Source organism: Pholcus phalangioides, unplaced genomic scaffold (assembly GCF_987345545.1).
Source record: "Pholcus phalangioides strain wild (caught in Gottingen) unplaced genomic scaffold, Ppha-v1.0 ptg000039l_1, whole genome shotgun sequence".
NCBI lineage: Eukaryota > Metazoa > Arthropoda > Arachnida > Araneae > Pholcidae > Pholcus > Pholcus phalangioides.
In genome coordinates, this window is record NW_028301625.1 from 6,549,464 (window position 1) to 6,577,462 (window position 27,999).

A 27,999-nucleotide genomic window follows, 5' to 3' on the forward strand; every position below is an offset into this window, starting at 1 on the left:
AACATATGGAATGTGTGTGTGTAGCACATATAACAAATCTAAACCAAATGTACAGTTGATCCCACTTATAACGTTTCCATTTAGAACATTTTTCCTTTTAGTACAACTGATTTTCATGTTCCCAACTCTTAAGTAATTCTCATTAAGAGTTCCCATTTAAAGTGCTTTCCTGCTTACAACGTTTTTTATGACAGTTTTTCGAAAAGCATTATAAGTAGGATCCACTGTAATTAAAAGTTAGAGGCACGCATTTATATATTTACTAATAAACCAATCTATAAATTCCCTTCTGATTGACTTTTCATTTCTTTAAAAAATTTTAGCTCTTTCAATAATATCTTCTGATTTAATTTTAAAAAGCAAAAATTAGAGTCTCTCTCACTCACACACAGACACTTATCCGATTCTCTTTATTCATACAAGCAAGGATTTCATACCAATCCTTGCGAAGCGATTTCCTGGTAGAATGATTTCAATTTCCCACCCTGTTGGTCCACCATTCTGATCTGTCGCCATTTAACTGCCACATATTTTCGCACCTGAATATGGGAGCTATGTCAGATTTGTGTTCGTGAAACTCAAGTGTGTTTGTGTGTGTGTGTGCCCAGCATTCACCGTGTTTTGTATTCAGCAGGTGGTGCCATCTATCTAGGGCTGAAACTAGATACTTTTTCAAATGGGGCAAGCACACATTTTGGCACCTCGTGTAATGTAGAAGAAGCAATTATAAAGGGTGAATTCTGCACTTCCTCTAGTCTAGAGCCCGGGGGGGGGGGGGGACACAAAACCTGCCTGCTGACACCCCCCCCCCCCCAGTTTTGGCCCTGCATCTATCCTACAAATTGGTAATGCATGAATTTGAAATTTAATGTATACATATTTGTGTGATTGTCGTGGCAACCAAGGGGCCGTTCAAGTATTACATAAGCAAATTTTTAGCCATTTTTTACCCCTTTCCCATCAGCAAAACTCTAACCCTCTCCCCCCCATTTTGTCAGCAAAATTTTGTCATCACTGCCCCCTACCTCCTAACGCATATTGTTGGGATCAGAAACATACGCGCGAAGGGTCTTGGGGAGCTCGTGCGCCTCCCTCAGACGAAAACCTTTTTTTTAATATTAAAATTTCTAAAGAAAATACCTTTATATGTTAGTATAATCGATTTCTATTAATTTCAATGCTATTTGAAGGGTAAGAACTCAAAATTTGTCTTTAAGAAATTCATTGCAACCCACCCTTTAGCCATATGGTAAACCCTTGACCCGCTGACCAAATGTGGTCCTGAAGGTTATTTGATGTGGCTTGCCACCCCCAAACCTAATTTTGTAAAAATGAACTAAGCGGCACATTTACAAATGGCTTAAATGACCCGTGGCACAATTCCAAAGCATTTAAGTAGCCTGTGGCACATTTTCAGATCACTGAAGTAGGTCTGAAAGATCTCTTTCACATTCAAAGTTCACCTAAGTAACCCACAACACAATTACAGAACACTTAAACGATCCGTGGCACATTTAAAGTTCCTTTGAGTGACATGTGGCACAGTTTTAAAGCACTTAAGTGGCCCCCAGTGCGGTTCTCCATTACATCACTCAAGTTACCCGTGGTACATTTTCCAGATTACTTAAGTGATCCGTGGCATAACTATGGATCACTTAAATGATGCATAGCACAGTTCCAGAGCACTTAAGCAGCCCGGAAAATTTTTCAGAGCACTTGAAGGATCCGTGAAACATTTAGAGATCATTAAAGTGGCTCTGTAGAGGACTTATCAATAGGTAGAATGTTAGTTAAGGTGCCCAATAACTATTGAAAGGTTTTTTTCCGTTTTTGGCGCACTGAATAAGATGCCATTAAAATATTTCATATCTTCATAAAGGGTGGTTGATGATGTAAGCATCATCCAAACAGAGATGCCATTGACACGTTATAAATACCCAGAATTTCGGAAAAGGATGCGTAAAAATTTTGTTCACGCATCCTTTCCTAGTTCTAAGAAGAAAAAAGTGGAGAGAAACACTTCTTTTTACCGTGTATCATGATCGCGCGACCTTGAAAAACTGGTTTTACTACTTTGTACACTGTACTGTATTGATATACACGTGGGCTGTTGAAGAATAAAGCCGGGTTTTCCTAGGAGTAGGTTTCCTGTGCTGCGAGCAACGTAATTCGCCCAGCGCAACACGCCGTCCACTCACTTCTAAGAAAAGCAGCATGACTGTTTTCCTACAGAGCGCAATACGCCTCACTACAGCGCTTTACATCAGGTGTGAATGGCCCACTTCTTCTGGAGGAGTCACATGCGTCATGCGTCGTGTGTTTTGCCGATGTTCTCTTCGCTCTCTCTCTCTCGTGTTTTCTTTTGCTTCCCTTCAAACCGGATCATGCAGACAACAGAGTAGCTGATGCCAAGGCCATGTACTATAATACAGCCGCCCTGATCTGATGCGGCACGCTAGGAAAACACAAACGCGTAGCGTAATTATGTAACACGTTTCTGCCGGCGCGAAATGGTCTAATTCGGTTCACGCTGTGCAAAAAACTTATTCCTAGGAAAACCCGGCTTAAAATGAGGGATATCTAGTTACTTCCCTGAATGAGGAGCCGTGTACAGAAGTTTCAAATTTTGGATTTTTTATTACCCTGCAGATTTTCTCCCTTCTGGTTATATACGGAAAATTACGGTACTTTCGTGGCTATCGGCCGGAATTCAAAGACTGCGTCTCTACAGCATAAATTTGTCTTGTTCCTACAATATTGCGAATGCACGTTTTTTTTAAAATCGTAAAGGATTGGAATGCCCGTTAAAATTGTAAAACCTTCCCGATATCGTGGAAAAAAACCGAATCTGTAAAAACTCGACCTTGAATATCCAGTTTTGTCATCTAGCTGCTAGCTGCGGTCGTCACCATTTCGCATCGCGAAAATCAGGGGGGTGTATGCAGAATCGGCTTTTGGAGCGGCACCAGAATCAAATTCTTCACATATAGTATAAAATAAATTATTTTATTCCAATATTTTAATTCTCTACAAAAATATTTTTAATTTTTGATCTCGGGAGTGGGAGGGGAAGGATGATGCCACTTATAACTTCCCCCAAATTTTGCTTTTAATGAAAATCCGTGTTTGGAACTTGCAATTGCACAATGGTAATCGGCTAAAAATGTGATTTTCTAAAGATTTCAAATTTTGAGTTGGCTATTCCTTTGAAAAAAACTTCTGGTTGCCATGGCGATCACACAGACCTACAATACAAATATGCATACATTGAACTTCACATTGAATACACGCATTACCAGTTTAGAGAATAGATGCAGGGCCGCAACTGGGAGGGGCAGGCGGGCCTAGTGTCCTGCGCTCTGTACTATAGGGGGCACCAAATTCACCCTTTATAACTTTTTCTCTACATCAGTGGTTCTCAACCGGGGGCCATATGGCCCCCTTGTGGTACTGGGATACTTCAAGGGGTCCAACGAAGAAAATGGAGAAAGGGGCCATGACAGGTGGTTTGGAGAGCTGAAAAGAAAAATTAAGGTGTGACGAAATAAAGATTTTATATTAGTGACTAACACTTACAGTGAGAGAAAGAATCCAACAAAACCACTCATAAAACCAGGGCCTTCTTTAGGGCATGGACCCACCCAGGCCTCACTGCTACATTTTGCAACAAGTTCCCTAGGATGGGGTTTTTCCTCAAGTCCCCGGCTAAATTTTTCAGACCCCTTTCCCTATATGAAATTGATTGTATGAAAAAAAAATGACGAAAACCATATTAGGCCCCGCGCTGTGTAGCTCTGTCAGTCCCACTCTAGCTAAAGTATGGGACTACCATAGCATCACTTTGCCTAGGGGGGGGGGGGCCCATGATATTGAGACGGTCCTGATAGAACTCGGACTAGCGGGGTGATCAATAAATTCTAGGCTAGTGGTCTGGAGGCCAATTTCCTTTGCAAAATTTTTGTTCAGTATAAATTCACTGAAAAAAATAATTTCAATACGTCTTGCTTCTAGATGAGAGTTGAAAACTCTGGGTAAGACAGGGGAGCCACGAGAAAAAAATATGGTTCAAAGGGAGCCACGGGCAAAAAAAGGTTAAGAAACACTGTTCTACATTACATGGGTGTGCCAAAATGTGTACTTGCCCCGTTTGTGAAAGTATCTAGTTGCAGCGCTAGATAATGGCACCACCTACTGAACACAAAACACGCCAAATGCTGGGCACATATACATAATAATAAGATAAGTGTCTTAGAGAGAATTTAATTTGCTTTAAATTTGATCAGAAGATATTGAAAATGCTAAGATATTTTTAACGAAATGTAAAATCAATCAGAAGGGAATTTATACATTGATTAATAGTAAATATATAAATGTGTGCCTTCAACTGTTAAAGTGGATCCTGCTTATAACGTTTTTCAAAAACCGTCATAAAAAACGTTATAAATAGGAAAACACTTTAAACGGGAAATCTCAATGAGAATTACTTATTGTTAGGCCCACAAAAGTAAGTTCATACATTCTAAATGGGAGAAATGTTATAAGCGGGATCAACTGTATATTTGTTATAGATTTTTTTTCATGTGTGGAATTCCATACATTAAATTCTCAGTGCTAATGAGCTTCTTTTTGCAAGTTTTTCGTACTAGTAGACAATGAAAGTAAATGAACCTTTGGATAGAACATGTTTTTAGAAATGAATTTTATACTTGATTCACAGATACCTTCTTCTCTTACCCGGAACATGACCCACCGCTCAGCCTCAACAAAGAAATATAAGCAGGTGATCAGAAACCTGGGGCATACTGGAAGGAAATTCATAGAGATACCATTGAATTATGGGGGGGGGGGGGGGAGTGGCATAATTTTTTTCAAGATAAATTTTTTTTTGAGAGGGACCCACTTTCACTCAAAAAGGACCCAGATTCTTCAAATAACCTGGGTCTTAGAGTCCAGTGGCATCTCTGATCCAACCCCCCCCCCCGTCAGCAAATCGGAAACCCCTCCCTCCATTGATGCTGACGTAATACTTAAATGACCCCCAAGAGTTTTTTTAAAAGGAACAGCCAACTCAAAATCGTATTTTTAGCCGATTACCACTGCGCAATCGCGGGTTCGACCCCGGATTTTCACCAAAGGCAAAATCTGGGGGTATGGCAGCCTATGCCCCCACCCGCAAGAAAATGAAAAATGTTTTTGTAGAAAATTAAAATATTGGAAATAATACAGTCTTATGCTATGTTTTTTTGAGCATTAGTGACCCACAATTTCTGTAGAAGAAATCCTTCTGCCCCTCCAAAAGCCGATTCTGCATACACACCAGTGGTTTTTTTCGATGATATGCGGTGACTACCTTATATAGCAGCTAGATGACAAAACAACTGTGGATATTCAAGGTAGAATTTTTACAGATTTGTTTTTTTTTTCCTTCCCGAACGATCTTGGAAAATGTTTTACACTTTGAACAGCCGTTCCAAATCCTTTACGATTTTTCAAAATATGCACATTTGCAATCTTGTAAGAACAAGGCAAAGTTACACCATATAGACCGCTGTCTTTGAATGCCGGCAGATAGCCGTGAATGTACCTTAATTTCCAATATGTAACCAGAGGGGAGAAAATCCGCAGGAGAGTAAAAACTCTGAAATTCTCTTTGAAAATTCTGTACACGCCTCCTCATTAAGGGAAACAACTAAATATCTTCAATAACCTGCGTGTATAAGTGCCGTCTTAACGTATGGGCCCACACAGGCATGGGCCTCACAAAAATGAGATCCGGTTGAAAGTTTCTAGAATTTAGAAGTTAGGGCCTCAGAAAAACCACTAGGCCCGGGGGGCCCATGATGCTCTAAAGACGGCCCTGGCGTGTATATCAATATGATATATAGTACAGTGTATGAAGTAATAAAACCACTTTTTTCAAGGTCGCACGATCATGATAGACTGTGAAAAAGAGAAGAAAAAAGAAAGGGAAAAAGTTGGGGAGGTTTTTTCTCTCTACTTTTTTCATCTTGGAACTAGGAAGGAACGTTTCCTCCGGGACGCGTGAACCAAATTTTTATGTGCCCTTTTCCGAAATTTTGAGTATTTGACGTGTGATAGTGCACATTTCTGGGTTAGAAGTCAATATTTTGCAAGACGAATAAAAAATATGAATGTATATGATGTAAACACATATGCAAGGATGTGAAAAATAATGTAAATAAACACTTATATACAAGAATGTGAAAAATAATATAAACACGTATGAGTGTAGAGACATATACAATCAAAAATACGAAACAAATCGTTCTGGAAAATGAACTCTTCATCCATAACGAGTTGTTACTGTTTTTTCTGTGGTTGACACTGGACTTTTAGAGTCATCTTTAGAACCAATATCATTTGGTAGTTTGGTGACTGGAGGTGGTTCTCAGTTGTTCATTGTGAAATCAGGCTTGATTCTGTCAATAGAAACTGAGATGAATTTGCCATTTAAAACTTTGATTATAAAAACTTTAACATTTCTTTGCACTACAGGATATGTTCCATTCCAGGGTGCACTTAATGCAGGTCGAACTTTGTCTACGCATCAGAACATAAGGGGACAAGATTTTAAGGAAGGATGAATATAAATTTTGAAAGTGCTCTTATGAGATGAAGAAATAGGTGATATCTCATAAGCGAAGACAGCTTCAATGCATAGGTAGCATCTGGCACAGATTTAGACACCTTGTCTGAAAGTAGGTCAGGTGGCAATCAAAAATTGGTTACGTACACCAGTTCAGCACAGATAGCTTGAAGATCCTCCTTGAAAGTGACCAGACCATTGGCAATCAGATGGTATGCAGTGGTCCGTACTCGATCTGTTCCTGGTAGTGCTGTGAGCTGCTGGAAGAGATGAGATTTGAATTGAGTATCACGATCTGTGGTCACTGTTGAGGGACAACCAGATTGACTGATCCATGAATCAAAGAAAGAATGTTTTGCAGATGGTTTCAGCACATATGTCTGGTATCAGTGTCACTTCAGGCCATCTTGTAAATGTGTCTATCATGGTGAGATGTCTATGAGAACATCTACTCTATCAGTAGATGTTCCCATTTGATGGTGAATAAGGACCTATAATGTCAATTTATTGGCACATGAGAAAAATGAGCATAGGGAAGTGCGAAGGTACTCAGAGGTGCTTTTGTATACCTCTGGATTTTTAATAACTGGCATGATTGACAGCAGTGTATCCAAGCTGTGATGGTTTTTGTTTATGTTTGGCCACACATATTGTCAGCAAATGAGGTTTTTTGTTACAGCGATTCCGGAATGCGATAGATTGTGAAGGGGTGGTCAAAAACAGCTTATGGTATGAGTCTGAAACGAAAGGTTCGGGTGAGCCAGTTGAAATGACACACCACAATTCTCCATCTGTTAGGTGACATGGTTTTAGTTCCAGCTGTAGAGAGATGTGTTGTTGCCCTTCAAAATTTCTTTCAGTTCCGGGTCACTTGATTGACATTCCCCAAATTCTTTGAAGTTAATGTCCTTAGAACCAGTTGTGTCAATTTCAATTCTCAACAGTGCATCTGTGACATAATTTTGAGAGCCTTGGACATGACAGATATTGATTAAATACTGGGATATAAGTCCAAATGCCGAAGCTGTCGCGGCAAACATTTGTTTGGATTCTGCTTGAAGGCATAAATTAGGGCCTCTGATCTGTGTAGATAATGAACTCCCTGCCTTCAAGCATGTGCTTGAATTTTTTGATGAAGAATAAATTGCGAACAGTTCTGTCATAAGTTGGCCATTTGTTTTGACTTTTTGACAACTTCATAAAGAAAAGTGCAATGGGTTCCCATTTTTCGACTAGTTACATGAAAGCCCCACCCACTGTGACATCAGAAGCATCTACCCAAATGTTTAATTTAGCTCCGGGGAGTGGATGTCTCAGAAGAGTGGCATTTGCCATGGCATCTTTGACCAAAGTGAACAACTTTATTGTTTCATCGGTTCATTCAAGTTGATCATTGGCATGAACAGAACAAGATGATTATTTTTATGACTGAGAAAATTTATTAGCAGATGTGTAGCAAATCGGCCGCTTTCAGAATGCAATATTGATAAAAAATTTTACATATCGAGAAATCTTCGAAGTTGTGTCAAGGTTATTGGCTGTGGATAATTCAGGATACACTGAACTCGATCAGTCAAAGGTTTGATGCTGCTTGCAGATAGCCAGAATTCTGGGAAATCAATGGTTTCTGTGCCGAAGTTGCACTTGGATACATTAATGAAGAGTTCATAGTCTTGAAGTCTGTTGAAGAGAGTCTTAAGATGACGGATGTGTTCATCAGGATCTTTTGATGCAATCAGGGTGTCATTGACGAATGTGTAAACTCCAGGAAGTCCTCTGGTCACCTCATCAATGAATCCAAATTACATCTTGGTGCTTTCGAATAATCCAAAAGGTGTGCATATAGCCGTTTTATAGACATCATCAGGATTTATTGGGATCTGATAGTAAGCTTTTATGAGATCAACATGGCTTAATATTTTTGTACCTTGCAGTTCAGAAGTAAAATCGGCTATGCAAGAAATGGGATATTTATCCTTTAATGTTTGTGCATTTAAAGCACGATAATCTCCTACAGGGCTCCATTCCAAGGTACTCTTTTTTTTGGAACCATATGAAGTGGTGAGGCATAATTACTCGAATGTCTCAAATGCCCCAGTCGCAGAGCATGTTATGCAATTCCGATTTTGTTATTTTTAATGTCTGGAGCTAGCTTACGAGGTTTTGCCACTGCAGAGTGGATACATGATGGATAGTGTTGTGCTTTACTGGTGCATTTGGATTCGGAAGTTTAGTGATATCTGGGAATTCAGAAATCGGCTTGTGATACATGGAGTCACAAATAATCATTTTCACTGAATGAATGCACGTTGTGTTTGAGATGCGTCTGAGACTTTTCGATTTCGTTTTCAGGTCACGTAGGAACTTGTTTCAAAGATCCTGGACTAGGTCAAAATAATGAAGAAAGTCTGCACCCAGTATAGGCGTTGACATATTGATGATGTAAAATTACCAAGAAATATTACGTCTCAAGCCGAAATTCACAGAAAGAATACATTGGTTGTATACCTTGAAGAATGATGAATTCGTGGCTGTGAACTCTTGAACAGGCAGTTGCTTGCGCTGAGAAAGGCTTGCAGACAAGATTGAAACATCACTGCCTGTATCAACGAGGAAAGATATTTTTGTTTTAGTATCCTTCACAAACAGGTGGCGTGACGTAGGTGGCAAAGAGCAAGTTGCCTCTACTCTTTGCTGAGCTCGTTTCCTGAATATTTTCTGGGAGCAACACATTTCTTGGCATCGATGCGAATCATCGATGATACCAACACTCATCTCGATTTTTGAGATTTTTCAATCTGCTATGTTGTCGCGAGTAGCGATTTCGGTGCGGGCTATGGCTTTGTCCACTGGAAATTTCGTCGATCCTCAGATGCAGTTTTTTGATTTCCGACAACAAATGTTCCTCGGTGGAATTCGCAAAAGAGTTAGAACAGGAACTTGCACACCCCATTTGTGGTGCTATGTTCATGATGCGATCAGCAATTTCGGCCGCTTTGTCTAATGTAAGTGGTGTGACTGCAGCCAAGATGAATTGCACAGATGTCGATAAATGCTGAAGAAACAGTTCCAGTATGAGTTCATCTGGCACGCTGTGTTATTCTGCAGGATGCACATAACACGTAAAAGTTCACTTGGGCAATGATCACTAAGTTGCTCCCCAGTGAGAAGTTTCCATATATCTTGCTGTGAGGATTCACCGCTGAGCTTGATCAATTCTGATTTCACATGTCCATAGGGATTTGTGATGACATCTCGGATGATGGAAGCTGTTTCCTGTGGTAGATGCGCCACTATGTAGTTGAATTTAACTGTCTGTTACCGGTTTTGGTATCCCCAATTCGAGATTTGATTCACACATCAGGAAATACAGTGTAGGATAAGTGCAATTGTACGGTGGTATCTTCACTGCTACAATGTCCATCATGATTGCATTTTCGCGTGGGCGAGAATGTTCAACTGCACGTGTTGTTTCCATTGTGATGCACCCATTGTTTCTTTTTAGATAAAATGTCTCGACTGATGATCAAACTTTCCAAGGTCACCATTGTTGGGATGTGTTCGACGGTTGCGTGTAGTTTCAATTCAAGACAGACAGGCATTTTATCTTACACGGAAGGATGGACTATATTTACACAACATATTATGTACAGGTCGAGAAACAAACTGACAATGAGTGATAATTCAAAAAATTACACAATGACATTTCGAGCACGTACATCAATCACTGCTCTGGGGGTGTGGCTTTTTCTTCTCACACGTGTTGGTTGTGACGCTGTAAGGAAAGTGTATCATAAACATACTACACCAATTTGATCAAGGTTGCCAAGACAAGTTTTTCAACAGTGTATTTTTTTACTCACACTGATCGTATTTTCAGTGGTATGTGTAGTCATTAAGAAATCATCTCTCTCGATTTACTCAATTCAATCACATGGAATAGGGTTTCTCTTTCAACAGGTATCTGAAAAATGGGAAATTTGTAATTATAAAGAAAATTACTTATAGTAAAATATATTTCTTGAGAATAACCAATATATGGACTAAAACAATACCACCTATTTTCCCCTTTGCTTATTTTGTTTTTGTGTGTATAAAATGCATCGCTAAATTTACGCAGTTGAAATATGTAATTTTTGAGGTAAGTGTATGTTTCTGTTTTTTTTAATTGAGAAATATTCAAGTGATTATATAGTGTTCACAATTTTAGAAATTTTGTCAACTTAAATTGGAATAAAATTGAAATTGAATGTATATAAAATAGGTTATTTTATTCGGGGAGTAACATAAATAAGACACTGAGACAGGGCCGTAACTAGAGGGGGCAGGGGGCAACTGCATCAGGTGGCAAAATTTAGGGGATGGCAATTTCAGGTGGTAACGTAGAAAACCATTATAAAATTATTGAATTTTAAAGTTGTGGGGGCGGCAAAATAACGTTTGTCCCAGCCAGCAAAAATCCTAGTTACAGCCTTGTACTGAGATACAGTAGTGCGTAAAAAACTTGTGAATTTATGTAACACAGCCTCTCCGAAATGCTATTCCAACTATGATCCGATATAATGCCAAACTCATTGTAGCTCCAAAATTCTGTGGGTGGTGTTAAATGGATGGTGGTGTTAAATCGGGGTTTGACTGTATATGCGGCCTTTTGTGTGTGTAAATAAATCTCAAGAGATTTTTTTGCTCTGTCATCGAGTTTTCTGTTTGTTGTAATTTATTTATAGTGAGTAAACTTTTGAAACAGAGTATGATTATGAACCAACATGGTTTCATTGAAACAATCAAAGTAATGTCTCATTCTGCAGGTTACAAAGTGATATTTATTTCTCTTTATTGTACTCTTCATTTTATTGTGGGTTTATTTCAGTCTATATCAGACAACAAAATTTTAGCAACTTTTAATAATGTTACATACACCCATTCTGATAGCTTTGTATGCTCATCTATAAAATAATGCTTGAAAACTTTTTTTTTTTCATGTGACAACTTTTCCTCTCATTTTTTTATAATATTATATTTAAATGTGTGTTTATTGTAATCCCTTCCAGTATTCATACGCATGCTTGATTGTTATGGCCAGCTGCAGAATGCTCATTATTATTCATTATTAACTGAAACAAAAGAAAGCACTCAGAATCAGCCATCATCAACTGTTGGGATAGGAAGTTATCAGGATCTTTCATCAGCATCTGATGATGAACACGAGGAGGATACAAGTTCAGATGAAATGGATTCCGACCAATCTTCAGAAAGTGACAAATATGCATCACCTATTTATAAAATGTACAAAGCTATGTATGAAGCTAAATGGTTAGTTATTTTATAAATTTATGGTCATATATATTTATCTAATGTATGCCATATTTATATCTAAAGTCATTATTAGTGAAAAATGATAAGCATATTAACCCATTTGCATCCTTCCTCAGAATTTGCTACCTGTTTCATATCACCATACATACAATAAAGGAACAAGTGTTTACATACTGTGTAAACAGACCAATCTTCTCTATGTGATAAGGGCCACTCACAATTTCTCAGATTCTTCTTCTGTATATAAAGATAAAGAGGCTAAGCTTAATTTTGACTACTGGTGACTGACAGTAAATTGATGTGAATACAGTTATCCATATTTGCAGCATACCAAATAGAAACAAGCACAATAGCTTTTGAATAAAAGAAAAGTTTTCTTCCTTGTCAAAATGTGTTCCCATATTGAATAAGTACTTATTTAGCCTATCTATTTCTTTTCATTGTGATATTCTTAACAAAAAAGACTAATGTCAAATATATAAAATAGAGTACTATATACATAACATTATTTTTTGGACATTATTGAAGTTACATGAATCTTACCTTTTTCAACCTAAGTTTATTGATACTATTATGCTTCCCACATACCAGTTAGTTCAAATAATCTCATACTTTCTTAGATCAGAAAAATACAATGCTTATTCATTAAGATCTGTGAACGAAACATTAATTTTTTTAGATAAACTAATTTGTATTCGTATTTTGAATTTCAGTTCCTGTGAATCTGTAACTTATGAAAGAGTTATAACAGGTAAGCTAAGATTAAATTTAAAAAATACCGGAGCTTTTAATTTATCATTTTTAAGAGAAAAATATATTGTATGTATGTGAAAATATCTAGGGAGCTCACTTAAAATAAGATATGCTTATTTTGTTTCCAATAAAGCACTTCCTTTTTATATATACAGTGAAACCTCGCTTCAACTATACTCGATATAACCATAAATCTCTTGAAAATTATACTTTTTCACTCTTGTTTGGAATTGCCTTTAGTGTAATGTAAGAGACTCCTCCGTATAAATCTTTCCTTAGAGCATATATATAATCTAGGGAAAGGTGGTCATTGCTTCTGTATCATTTGGTTTAGCTCACTCACCCGGTTTGTGAGGGGATGCGGTTGGATTCCCCGCGAGGCAGTTGAATTTTTTTTACTGAATTCATCTTCACATTAACCAGTTGTCAGTCATTAACCTTTGTATTGGTTGGTGTTGCCTCACGTCTGTCTTGAGTCTGGAGCGCACCTACTTGCCTGCCTGTGAGTGTATAGCTTTAATTGGTTGAAGTTTTGAGAGTGTGTGTATTTAATTGGTTGAAGTTAAAGTAATTTTTTTAGAAATACTATTTTTTTTAATGTGAATATTATTTAAAACAAAAAAAAATGTTTAAATAAAAAAAACTGGGGTTTTCAGTTATTTTACACCAAACCTGCTTTTTTTGTTTTTCTTCACACATAGATCTTGAACCAATAGAAGGAGCAGTCAGCCTTTGGGTTAGTGGATTGAGCAACGAAACAAGGGGTTTCCAGATCATGTCATTATTTTCATATCAAGGAGAGGTTAGAAAAGAAAGCACATTGCTAATCATTCTAATTCATTTTTTTGTGATTTTTAAATAGTTTTGTATGAAATTAAGTCTCTTTCTTTAATCTTTTATTAAATGTACAAACGCTGATACTACGTTCATACAAGGGTTTTGAATAAAGTCATGATAACTTTAACCTTTTTGTAATCATGTTGCAAAATGAATTAGTTGCTTATTATTGTTAGAGCCAATTCATATACATTGATGGTAAATCTTTGAATAATTTGTTTTTATTGTATGTAGTTGATCAAAAAGTAGGTTACACTTAAGTCTAGGTATTTAAAATTGGATGCAATCACCATATGGAATACACTGAAGAGCCAAAAAAACTGGTACACCTACCTAATATCGTGTAGGGCCCCGCGAGCCTGCAGAAGAGTGCCGCAACATGACGTGGCATGGACTCGACTAATGTCTGAAGTAGTGCTGGAGGTAATTGACACCATGAATCCTGCAGGGCTGTCCATAAATCCGTAGGAGTAAGAGGGAGTGGAGCTCTCTTCTGAACAGCACGTTGCAAGGCATCCCAGATATGTTCAATAATGTTCATGTCTGGGGATTTAGGTGGCCAGCGGAAGTGTCTAAAGTCAGAAGAGTGTTCCTGGAACCACTTTGTAGCAATTCTGGACGTGTGGGGTGTCGTATTGTTCTGCTGAAATTGTCCAAGTCCGTCGGAATGCACAATGGACATGAATAGGTGCAGGTGATCAGACAGGATGCTTACGTACCTGTCACCTGTCAGAGTCGTATCTAGACGTATCAGGGGTCCCATATCAAGCCAACTGCACACGCCCCATACCATCACAGAGCCTCCACCAGCTTGAACAGTCCCCTGTTGACATGTAGGGTCTATGGATTCATGAGGTTGTCTCCATACCCGTACACGTCCATCAGCTCGAAGCAATTGGAACCGAAACTTGTCAGACCAGGCAACGTGTTTCCAGTCCTCAACAGTCCAATGTCGGTGTTGTCGGGCCCAGGCGAGGTGTAAAGCTTTGTGTCGTGCAGTCATCAATGGTACACGAGTGTGCCTTCGGCTCCGAAAGCCCATATCGATGATGTTTCGTTGAATAGTTCGCACGCTGACACTTGTTGATGGCCCAGCATTGAAATCTGCAGCAATTTGTGGAAGGGTTGCACGTCTGTCATGTTTGATGATTCTCGTCAGTCGTCGTTGGTCCTGTTCTTGCATGATATTTTTCCGGCCGCAGCGATGTCATAGATTTAATTTTTTACCAGATCCCCGATATTCACGGCACACTCGTGAAATGGTCGTACGTGAAAATCCAAATTTCATCGCTACCTCAGAGTTGTTATGTCCCATCTCTCGTGCGCTGACTATAACACCACGTTCAAACTCACTTAAATCTCGATAACCTGCCATTGTAGCAGCAGTAACCGATCTAACAACCGTGCCAGACACTTGTGTTATATAGGCGTTGCCGACCGTAGCGCTGTACTCTGATTGGTTCCACATCTCTTTATTTGCATACGCATGCCTGTACCAGTTTTTTTGGCTCTTCAGTTTATAATATTTAACTTATTGTAGTTTCTGTTTTTATAAGTTATAATAAAAAAAATATATTTACGCACTTTAAAATCTTAATCAGTTTTTTTTAATTTTTTTCCATTCTTAGTTGTATGATGTGACAATTGTAGAAGACTCAAGTGTATCACCTCCAGAAAGATTTGCCTATATCCGAATGGCCTCTGAAGATGATGCACAAAACTGTATAAATATGTCAGCTGAATTAAAAGTTGATGAAGGAAATCTTCTTGTTAGGAAATGCGAAAAGGAAGAAGAGGAAGCTGTTAAGCAATGTGTTCAAGTATGCATCATTTTTTCATTAATGCTTGGTAGAGATATTATACATGTCCTCATGAAGGATTTGGTACTTCTATGATATTGAATGAAACCATTGGCTATAGATGTTCATTCACAAAACTGGTTAGAATGAATGAAAGAAATTATTCCAAAATTAATAAAAATCCAGAGTTGAAGAAAGAAATAAGTTTAGAATAAATGAAAGCCTTTCAATAATTTAGGGCCTTTTTTGATTTGGGGCACTGGTTCCATTCCCGTTCACTCACCCGTTAAGACGCCTACCAGTGGCTACAGAAATTTTGAAACTAAAACATTTTATTTAGAAATTTATTCAATAAGCATACTTTTAAAATTGGAATTAGATCTGGGGGAACACCAAGTTGATATTGATGTTTTTTAAGTCGCGGCTAAAAAGGTTAAGAACATCTGATTTAAATTTAGTTGTATAAATTTGACTTTGACACATTAGGAAAAAAAAGACTTTAAAACGGATTGAGGATTGTAGAAAGCACTTCAATTATCAACTTCAACTTCTTTATATGTCTGAAGGTTAACAGTGCTGCTATTTAAAAGAAGCACCCTATTTATTAGATCCAGTCAACTCTGTATTCATAACTTCATGAAGTATTCAACTCACAGCAGGTGTTCAGTAGGCAATGTGCGGTACTTTTCCATGATAAGTTCACAAAAGATGTCCAAAGTCAAGCGATTTTCAGAATACAAAGTAAAAGGGATGTTTCGTATTATAAGATTATCACTGATTTCATTTAAAACCAAAAACCATCCAATATCACATGAATGATTTCCAACTAAAAACATATGACTATTTCACACTTTTAAGACGCGCAACAATGTTTTACACGTGTATAGAGTTGCAAAAATTTGAAAAAAAATTTGGTGTTAATTTATTTGTTATTTTTTTATATTGCTATGAACTGCTTATGCTCGACATTGATTGGTAGAACAAACATTGATTTGGTAGATTCAAATGTTTTTTTGAGGAAATGAATACAACCAAGAGAAATCTATGTAGAATTTTTTTAAAATGTCTAAAATAAAGCCCTATAAATAACACCATAATTTAAAAAAATACAGTGAAACCTCCTTATAATGATACTCTGCAGACCAAGAAAGAAATATAGTTGTAGAGGGATTATCGTTATATCAAGTATTGTTGTAGCAAGGTTTCACTGTAATAATTTTGCAATGTTTTTTATCTATTTTTCTGGCTGGTAGTGTGAAAAAAAACATCGGCTACACACTGGGACAATAATTGATGAAAGAAAGAAATCAGATTTTTTCTTGTTTTGGTAAATTTATAATTTCAAGTATACCCGATGAAATTCAGAAAATGTAGTTAAGAGCTAATTACAGCAATAAAGCCAGACAAATGAATGAAAGCCGAATTGAAACAATAAAAATTTGAAATTAATGATTACACAAATTTTATTTCTCAATTTCTTAACAATTGCATAAAAATTATAAATTTGTAACAGTAATTTCAATTAATAATTATTGAAATTATTTTTTAAAATGAATAATCCACATAGTAATATATATATATATATATATATATATATATATATATATATATATATATATATATAATAAGCTTTTGAAATCTATATTTTTTCGAAGCAAATGTCAGCAAAATTCAATCTGCCTACAGTGAAAAAACTTCCCCCAGGAACGTGAGTGTTGTACTTTCCAAAATTTTGCACACCATGCAAAAGCGCATGAATTTTGCCACACACTTCCCTTCACACACACAATTCTTTCATGCAGGAAAGAGAGAGAGTGCAAGGAATGTGTCTCTTTTCAACAACACTGTTGGGGGGAAAAAATTCTTTCATGCCTTATGCAAATGGCAGATTACGCTCATCAGCAACTGGTCGACTTGCATGAGGGAAAAAAAAAACTCCCCTGTCTATAAAAGATGTTTATTCTTGATCTATGTTCAATTGTTATTTTCTTTGTTGGTTTAATGTCAGTTCAGTTTCTATTTATATGTTGTTTCAACATAGTTTACTTTTGCCATGCTCATTACTGTGGATTAAAAGACCTTTCATTCAAATTTGGGTTTTTATTGAGTGACACTGCACACTGTGGGAACAAGGTTATGGGCCACGCTCTGATGATAAGCAGTGTTATGCTCATATGACCCAGGAGAAGTGAATTTTCTAAGCGTTTAGGGTGAGATGGATGGCTAAGCATTATTCGCATATTCCCAAGAAGGGGCCGCCGCCAAAATATTGACAGAAGATTTTTGCTTATCGTTCCCGGAGGTGGAATCCGACTTCAAGTTTTCTCTGCTCAGCCCGGGAAATTACTCTTTATGGAAGTACGATATCAAAGTCTACCGGATGGACAGAGGTTGTTGGTCCTTCATTGAAAACTCTGAACCGCCTATCGCAGAAGGAATGTCTCGTTGTGAAATAATAGACTATAACTTGCAAAAAAGCTGTGCATACTCTACAATATATTATGCAGTGGAACTGCAATACCATAATCTCATCAGTGCCACAATGATGGTTCTGAAGCGTAGACAATTCTACTTTGAACCTAAAACCAGAGCAAGGGGGATACAACTATTAAATGAACTCTTCTCGCTTCATTACGATAAAGACGTGGATACAAGCCTCTGTGTTTTTAGTGCCTGACTGAAGAAAGCCGTGCAAGCACCAAGTGAAGCAGGACACCCACTCGAGAACTTATATCAAGGTTTTCAACTCATACGATTTCTGCCTCAACATTTTCCAGGCATTGTGCAGATAATCTACCTGGGTGGGATGACAAGACTTTTGTGTTCAATAACATCAAACAGGAACTCGTATTGGAAGAAAACAGGCTACAGCAAGCCAAGAAAGATTTGGATGAACATTTCAAAGTTGAAGCCTATAATGTGAACTCTCATGTCAATCCAAAGCCGCTTGTTTTGTCAAAGAACGATATTAGGAAAAAATTTGTGACAGGTAAATCAAATTTTTCTCAGAATAATATGCGTAAAAATGCAGTTAAACATGGTGTAAATGCTTTAACTTATCATTTTGGTGACAAAACTGTAATTTGTCAAATGTAACTTTTGAAGAGCATAAGCATGTTTAAGTGAAGCTTTTGCAACTCAGATCCTGCAGATAAATTTAATTGCTAATAGATACAGCTGCCACAGGTGATTTTTGTAATAATCTCAATCTTTTTTTATTGAATATAAACCTATTGCAAAGGCAACGATGTCTCTAGCTGTAAATGATGTAGAAAGTCTGATAAAAGGCATCAGAACCTTTAAATTTCATGTTTTGACAAACAGTGTTTAAAGCTAATTATATTTTCATTATGTTCTTTATTTGCCACAAATTCGCTGTAATCAAATTTCCGGTTCGAAAATCGATAAAGATGGTTGTCATTTTGTTTTTTTTAATGGTAAAATACAAGTTTATTCTCCCAAGTGGAAAAAGATATTTTATGCACAGTATGGAAAATTGTTCAGAAATATCTTATATGGGCATTTTTGCCCATAATATCCGTCCTGCCATGGTACCTGAAGCTAAATACAAACGGTGTATCAAATCTTACAATCTAACGGCGACAACGAAAGATGACATAAATCTAGCATAAACATTACGGATACATAGATGTTGATTATATAAGGCACACAGTCTAACCACCAAACATGTCCTCCGCACATAGCACGAACACTACTTTTACTAAACCATACATGCACCTCGTCCATATTCCTCTGTGAAACTAACGAATTGGTACATGTTGGGATGTATGTGTCCGTGTTGTGAACCTAATGTGAAGCTTGTTTCTGTGTAATGCTTGTTATAATTCTTGTTATGATTGCTGCCATCTGCCTCTTATTTTTCAAACTATGAGTGAAGTGTAATGATTGAAGATATTACTGTTATAGGCCTGTTGCTCTCTGTGGCAAAGAGCATGAACACTACGACATTGTCAAACAATGACCCTCCATTCAGTCCAGCCGAGCTGACAATATAGACTGTCACCTCGGCTATACGCTGACAATAGAATGGAATTTTGCAAGAGGGAATTTAATGAATTTCTTGAAAATCAAGGTATTAGAGCAGAATGTACAAATGATTATACGCCTCAACAGAACGGTGTTGCTAAATGGTATAATCGAACAGTTAACGATGAATTAATTTTCTATTGAAACAAAGTGCATTGAAAAATGAATTTTGGGCAGAAGCATTAATTTATTTCACCTACATAAGAAAAAGCATTTGTCTGAAAGATCAAAATAAAACGCCATTTGATCTCTGTACTGTGGAAATAAACCTTCAGTCAAACATTTCAAAGTATTCAGATGTAAAGCTTTTGTAGGTATCCCAAAACAAAAACAAAAGAAATTCAATTCAAAAGTAAAATTTGGTATTATGGTTAGATATGCCCAGTGAACACAAGGAAATCGGATTTGGATGCCTAAATCCAATCATTTGGTTGAAACATCAAATCGTAAAAATTGTACTGGATTCCAATCGTAAAAGGGAAAATTATTATCATTTCAAAATGAATACTTTTGATGATCAATACTATTCCAGTTCCGCAGATGAGAATTCTGAAGTTCGATCATCAACTGATGATAGATCCGAAAATTCAAAATCGGGAGATGAATTACAAATTCAAATTTCAAGATCAGAAGATAAATCGCACACTAAAATTTCGATTTTGATAAAGCGTTTGTTTTTAAAAAGCAACACACAATTCTGAATTGAATTTTCTCGAGGGATACTTCATCAGAACATGCCAGAATTTCCTCGTTAATGATGGAAGAAACATGCCACCTATTTCGTCAGCTTGGACAGGCTTTATCAACCTCAGTCGTGAAAAAACTTTCAACACTTTGCAACAGATGGCTCCCCAATTCACATCCAAAGACCACTCGGAAGCAGCAAATACAAAGGCAAACTCTTTGGACGACCAGACGTAAACATCACCCCTCCATGACTGATTCGTGTGAGTTCTGACCACGAGGTCCTGATGACAGCTCTCCATTGAAGAGCCGAAACGCGTCGACCATTCGACCAATTGAATTTATTTGTCTTAAAAACGTGGCAATTTTTGTATAAATTTAAAACCAGGCAAAGTTTCTCATTTTTGTCATAATAAAATTTCAAGGTTGGAAGATGAAGCACACATTCAAATTTCAAGATCAGATGATAAATCGCAAATTCAAATTTCAAGGGCAGATGACGAATCGCAAATTCGAATTTCAAAAATGGCAGGTGGATCTGAAATTCAAATTTCAACCATATCTGACATTAACTCTTGTAGTGATGTTAATTGGATTCATAAAGCTGTCCCTCGATCTGACGGACCACGTGTTGAGATTTATTACGGGATATTGGAAACGAATATAAGGTTACGTTCACATCAGGATGTTGAGAAGTATTGTAAAAGAAACAATATTAATTACGATAAGAATGTTTTTGATTTCAGTGGTAAAAACAAATTTTTAGGGAAAGTGAAATTCACCAAATTCAAAGCTAATCACATTGATGTAAAAATTCAGTGAAACTTTCACGAAGCCATGAAATCTCCTGATTCATCTAAATGGCAGAAGGCTATGGATGCGGAAATAGATGTTATGAATGAACTTGAAGTGTAGACTTTGGTTCCTCTACTGAAGAATATCAAAATTTTGGAAAATGGATGGGTTTACACAGTGAAGGGAAATGAAAAAGGGAACATTGAACACACTATAAAGCAAGACTTGTAACTAAAGACTACAATCAAATCAAAGGTGACTCTTATGAAGAAGTATTTAGCCCTGTGGTCAACTTTATACTTGTGAGATTATTTTTCACTTTATTAGTGAGTTGTTTTCTGTGGCTTCATTGTCAATTGGATGTCAAATGTGTATATCTTTATCGAAATTGAATCGTGAGGTGTACATGAAACATCCATTTGATTTCATTGACTCTAATAAACCTAATTATGTCTGTTGCTTGAAAAAAGCAATTTATGGTCTACGTCAGAGTGGACTAGAATGGTTTTTAGAATTTGATTCTGTTCTTAAATCTTTGCAATTTAAGAAATTGAAATAGTGTAATTGTGTGTATATATTTGGAACAATTGTATTATAATTTTTTTATGTCAATGATATTATTATTTTTGGAAAATCAGAAAATAATGCGAGTCATGCTAAATCTCTTTTTAATAGCAAATTTGACTTGAAGGATTTAGGTCCAACTAAAAAACTATTAGGTGATGAGTTTGTTGAAGAGGATGGTAAATTATTTATTCATTAACGCCAATATATAAATAAAATTTGTGATATGTATTTTAAATATAGATATCCTCACTGTTCTTTACCTATTGCTAAAGGTTGTATATTAACAAAACTTGACTGTCCAGTTACTGCTGATCATGTAAATGAAATGAGCAATTTTCCTTACAGAAATGTATTAGGTTGCTTAGCATTTATTGCAAATCATACACGCCCTGATATTTGTTATGCTGTCAATGTATTATTGCAATTTCAGAAAAATCCATGTCTGAAGCACTGGAATATCTTGTTAAAATTATTGGGATATGTGAACGATTCTAAACACTTAATGCTGAATTTATCAAATGTCAAAAATTTTAAATTACATTGTTTTTCTGATTCAGACTTTGCCTGTAATAGGGATGAAAGAATTTTAATGGGAGGAATGATCATGTTATTGGATAATGCTCCCATATCATGGCGAACATTTAAACATAAATGTGTCAGTTTATCAACTATGGAGGCACCGAATATATATCATTAACAATGTGTTAAAGAGCTTATTTGGGTGCAAAATATTTTATTTGAATGCAAACAATTAGAAATTTATTTTGATGATTTTATTGTATATTGTGACAACCAGGCCATCATTGATTTTTCATTCTCACTTGTTGAGAACAACCGCTCACACCACAAAACATATTGATGTTAAATATCATTTTCTAAGAAACCTTGTGGAAAAGGAACTTCTTAAATTGAAACATCAATACCAAATATAATCTAGCAGATTATTTTACGAAACCTATCGTTCTAAGTAATATGAAATTATTATATGGACTTTTGTATAAAAGCATGTGTCATGAGTGGGGGGACGCGATTGTTGGGGGAAAAATTCTTCCTTCATGCTTTATGCAAATGATGGATTACGCTCGTTGGCAACTGGTCGACTTCCATGAGGGAAAAAAAATTCCCCTGTCTATATAAAAGATGATGTTTATTCTTGATCTATGTTCAATTGTTATTTTCTTTGTTGGTTCAATGTCAGTTTAGTTTCTATATGTATGTTGTTTCAACATAGTTTACTTTTGCCATGCTCGTTACTGTGGATTAAAAGAACTTTTCATTCAAATTTGGGTTTTTATTGAGCAACACTGCACGTTGTCGTGACATCAATGACGGGCGTCGTCATTAGGGAAAACACCCATAGAGGACAGCCATGGTCATTTCCATCGAGCAGCCGTAAAAAAGTCTTGGTGACCGCATTTAAGCAACTGGCAAAGATGTGACTTTGTTTACATAGCGTTTATTGGCAATCATTTATCAGGGGCATGACCTTGGTTGCCAAAATTAATGTACAATGGTTATTGTATTCCATTAACAGCCATGCGGTAAACACAAGTTTTTTCATCAGTAGCTTTGTATTTTGAAATTTTTTAAATTGTTTCCTCCGATTAAATATGTCTTCAGAAAAAAAATATAAAACTTTAAGGTATATAAAGCTAAGCATAAAGCTTTTAAGAGTTCATATACCCAAGATTATCAATCGCTGATAACATCCACGAAAGGAAACACTTATGTTTTATGAACAGTACGTAGATGTGATTTCTCTATTCTGCGTGGAAAGACTGACATGAAATTATATTCTGCTCAGGAGCAATGCAGAACCTGCCTTGGGGGGGAGGGGGTGGAACTTTTTCTTAATTGATTAAAAAAAAAATTGTTTTCGAAAAAAAAAAATTTGTGAAATTTTTTTTTGATCGAGTCTATGAGTGCTGGGGGAGGGGGTACCCCCCTCAGATGAATCTCTGGATTTCTGGATTCCAAAAGTTGGCATTTCTGTATATTATAAGATTTGGAATTTTTGAATGCGGCAAGGAAATCTTTTCTAAAATAGTAAGATAATAACTGTAAAATACTAAGATAATAACTGTAAAATAGTAAGATAATAACTGTAAAATAGTAAAATTTTACTTTTTTTGTATTTCACTGTATTTGACACTGTGCCCGTAGCGGCTTGTCGCCAAAATATCTGGAAGATGCCAAAATAATTTTGCATTTCATCATGATACTGCAATCTATGACTTTTATTAGTCAAATTATTTTTACAATACATCTATCTATGTGCCATATGAAAATAAAAATTTTCTGTCAACTCAAGGTTGTAATTTGGGCAGTACCATTTTTTAAATGATGGAAGTCATTGATTAGGTTCATCATTTTGTCATCGGCACTCGTTCATTGCAAATTACGAGAATCTATTCTGTTCCCTTTAAGCATTATATTCTAATATGAAAATGTAGAGGGAATCGCACATCACTAACCATGAATTCTACTTTTTGAGCTTCCTTAAAACCTATGAACGACATATTAACCACCCTTTTCTTCCTTGCCACTTTCAAAAATTCCAAATCTTATAATATAGGATTTAATAATATGAATCTTGTAATTTCTTTAACATAGGCCATTCTAATGGTGAAGCTCTTTGTATTAAAGTTTTTTGTAAGGGGGAGTAACTTTACATATCGTTTTAGTCTATTGCAGTCCTACCTGTAGTTTGTCTTAGTATATAGATTTTTATAGCATCATAAACAATCTCTCTTGTAATGAAAGAATTGGTTTGATTATCTGTGGAGGTTTTTTAATTTACCTGACACACACATATAAAATGGCTTGATTCAGACTTTTTAAAACGTATGCATAAATCTAAATTAAATGTAGAATTTCTTAAGGTAATCAAGTTTAATTATCTGGTTCAATGCAATAATGTTATGAACAGTTTGAACAGGTTACTCCTGATTTGGTTTTAGTTAATCTTAACATTTTTTCTTTGAAAATTTCAAGAGATTATTTCCCACTCATCACAGAAGATATCCATCATTCATCTCTTCTAATTACCATCAATAAACTTGTTTTATCTAAACATAGGTTTACCAAAAATGATATTCAATACAGTTGTTTTGAAAGCTGATTTTTTCTCTTTATCATCATTTTGGTTCTTTTTATTGGAATATTTTAAATACGTATGACAATGTCAGTGATGTCGTCAGTATTTTTTATTTATACATTTTTATGATTTTTGATTTATGTCTGCTTAAGAGAATCCCTATTTAAAAAAAATTTCCACCTTGGTTTAGTAAATTGACTATTTTTGAAATCAGAAAAAAAAATGAAATTTCGTCATTGTTATTTGAAATACAAGAAAAGCATTGATCTTCTGAAATACCACTCTTACAGAGCTCAAACTAAATGTGATGTAAAGAATGACTACATCATGTATATTAGAAATGTCGAAGTGTCACTCAAAACAAATCCAACATATTTTTGGTCATTTATTAAAAATAAGAATAAAGTCTAATCTATGACTTATTGTAACAAAATATTTCAGCTACTGATTCTGCTATTGCGGATGCTTTTACAGATTATTTTGGATCTATTTTCTCTACCAATAAACTTGATAACATTGAATATATGTCAGCTACTGGATATTCAATCGTAATAGGACTTGATGAGATTCCTGTACAGGGGCGTCGGAAGTATTTTTGACCCGTGGGTGCTCACACTCGCATAAGCGGGGGGGGGGCAAAACTTATCTTCCACCCCGCTTTGAAGGATCTCAAAAATTTAAAATGTATTTGTAAAAAATGTATATATAAAGTGAAAAAAAATTAAAAATACTTTTTATTAAATTTTATAATTTTATTAACTCATAACAAAAGGCTGGACAAATCTCAGGTGCCAGGTCACCATGGCATCTAAAAAATTGGAATTGGTGCCAAATCCTTTTTATTTGTAATAAAATATTTTTTATTTGAGATATATAAAGATAATATTTGAAGACGAAGGGCAGCAAAAAATTATCGGAAATTATGTTAGCGTGTCTGCTAGCATTCAAAGGGATCTCTAAGTCCTTGGACAAATCAAAAAATGCACTAATTTGGACATTTTGTCGGAGAAAAAAATTGCTTTATTCCTATTTTTTTTTCTTTCTGATTTATAATACATTTTTACTGTAAATAAATTGCTCATGAATGCATTTCATGATGGTACTAACAACGCCACATTAAAAATTTAAAAGAGATGTCAGCAAAATTGTAAGTTTAAGAGTACGTGATAAGGAGTTTCCTATAATAAACAATAATCCTAGCTTTTTACCAATACCTTTAATTCCTATCACCCCCCCCCCCCCACAAAGCAGTATATGCCGAAATCTGCGACGAACGTGGCAGAAAAATCAGTGCTACTGCAGAACAATCTGGAAGAATTTTAAGAAAAGAGTAAAAACACTGTTATGGTTGTTTTTACTGCAGAACATTTCCTGTCAGCCGGGGGATGGCTTGTTGCAGAACAGTGCAAAACGTGTTCTCGATCGACCCGGCGCGGTGCCCTCTAGGTTTACACTAGTACACGAGAATGACTATCAAACTGTGCATTACTATAGAGTGGTAATAAAAAGCTATTTGACAATAAATTTGGGCAATAGTACCCACCGCCCAATAAGAAAATTTGTAATTTGTATGAGTGGGCCCAATAGTACCCACCGCCCAATAAGAAAATTTGTAATTTGTATGAGTGGGCCCGGGCACTTTAACTGCTCTATTATGGGCTGACATGGCTCCAGCCTGAAATGATTCTTATTTTTTTTCTCCTTCACCCCGTAAATTCACCATAGAGGAGGGCCCATGAAAAATTGCCCTAATGGTTCACCATAAAGCACAGCCAAGAGGGCGCGGTAGCCCAGATCGATAAGATACTCGCCTAAAGTACCAAAGGTGTCACGTATTCGATACCCAGTTCGTCCGTTTCAGAAAACTTTCCAGACACAGGGGTACAACAGAAACGGCGACATGACCGAAGAAAAAATAACTACAGCAGGAAGTCCCCCATCGAAGGATTAGCTCACAATCTCTCGATTAGCATAAAAACAAGCCTGAAGTACGGAATCGGCAATAAACGGTAGGTCCCGGTCTAATTAGCCCTCGTTTGCAGAAAATGACCGTGGTGCAACAAAAATGATCAAATGATCATAGTCATGAAGCCATGTCCATAATATCTATACGCAGGCCACCAAAACGAAAGGGCTTTCAAAGCTAGACGATCACTTCCCAGAGCCGCATTTAAATACTACGGCCAGGGCAAGCATGCATCTCCCCTTAATTTAGTTCTAAATACATCGTTGAAAGGAGAATTTAGCGCTCTTTCTGATCAAGCGCCCTGGGCATAAAACCTGCGCGCTTTTTGGCTTTGGGGGGGGGAAGTCAAAACTCTAGGCCTGTGGGTTCCCTGTCTGGAAAGAATTTCAAGCTATTGCTCTATTAATAAGTCAAAATGTAACTTACTAAAATTATTACTTTTTATTCCGTTTTAAAGTATTTTTACTCCGTTTTGCAGCCTAAAATTTAGAGGCCTGGTGCGGCTGCACCTTTCACACTTGCCTAAATCCAGCACTGATTTCAATCCCCGCATACTCCGCTGAAATGAAGTGGTTGAATAAAACCAACACCAATATATATATAAATTCTTTTATAGTGTGAGTAAGTGGATGTATTGAGGAATTATTTAAATTAACATCATTCAAAAAGTAATATAATACACATGCACACACACTCATCAGTGGCGGATTAAAGTCGGTCGAGGCTCCTGGCGTAAAAGAAAATATTAGGCCCCCTTAAATTAGAGAAAAGTGTGAAATTTGGTTTTTTCTGGGTCCTTTTGAAGTCGAGGCGTCCGGTGCGCCCACTGTTAAATTCGCCTCTGTTACCCATACATAAAAAAAATTCTTTTCATCGTATAGAGCAGTTTTTTGTTAAAGATACAAAGGCCACAAAAGGCAAAGTGCCCAAAGTTGGCTTAAAAATGCTCATAAAAAATATGGATGTCAAAAAAATATGTCTAAAAATATATATATATAATATGCAGTAAGATATCTCGCCTCCTTATAGTCCTCATATTTGAACATTAACCAGCTAAATTATTTTTGTGAAGTTGATTTCTCAACTGAACACTTTTCCGTATATTATATATCCCAATCCCTTAATTTTCATCCGCTAAAAAGCGTCAGAAAAACAACTTCCCAGGGCTCTAGCCCTGGGGCCCGGGACAGTTCTCATCATTTTTTGCTTTTTCATGTAATAAATTAACTACAGAAGGGGCCCGTGAAAGGTCTAACCGAGGGCTGCAAAAGATCTCAGTCTGGGGGCCCCGCTCCAGGATGTGGGGGCCATGGATGTAGCATTTGTAGAGGTTTGGCGATTTCTGCTGTGCTGCTTAAAGGTTTAAGCATTGCTGTATCTTATTTACAGCAGGGCATTTTCATTAAACAAATTATCAGTGTTTTCTGCGGGATAATACATGCTGCATACATGTGACAAAATATACGCTGTATTTTTCCCTAAAAATTAATTTTAATGAAAATAACTGTAAATAAGATAACGATATAAATAT

General features: G+C 36.4%; 1 protein-coding gene across 2 annotated transcripts in view; it reads left to right on the top strand.

Moving 5' to 3' along the window:
• Positions 1-27,999, top strand: part of LOC149065507 (uncharacterized) — a 162,972-nt gene that overhangs the window by 92,955 nt on the left and 42,018 nt on the right. For both annotated transcript variants that reach the window (XM_089253565.1, XM_089253566.1), the window contains exons 10-13: positions 11,659-11,920; positions 12,637-12,674; positions 13,378-13,478; positions 15,142-15,333. In XM_089253565.1, the coding sequence (XP_089109691.1) occupies positions 11,659-11,920; positions 12,637-12,674; positions 13,378-13,478; positions 15,142-15,333 (593 nt within the window). The remainder of the gene's footprint in view (positions 1-11,658; positions 11,921-12,636; positions 12,675-13,377; positions 13,479-15,141; positions 15,334-27,999) is intronic.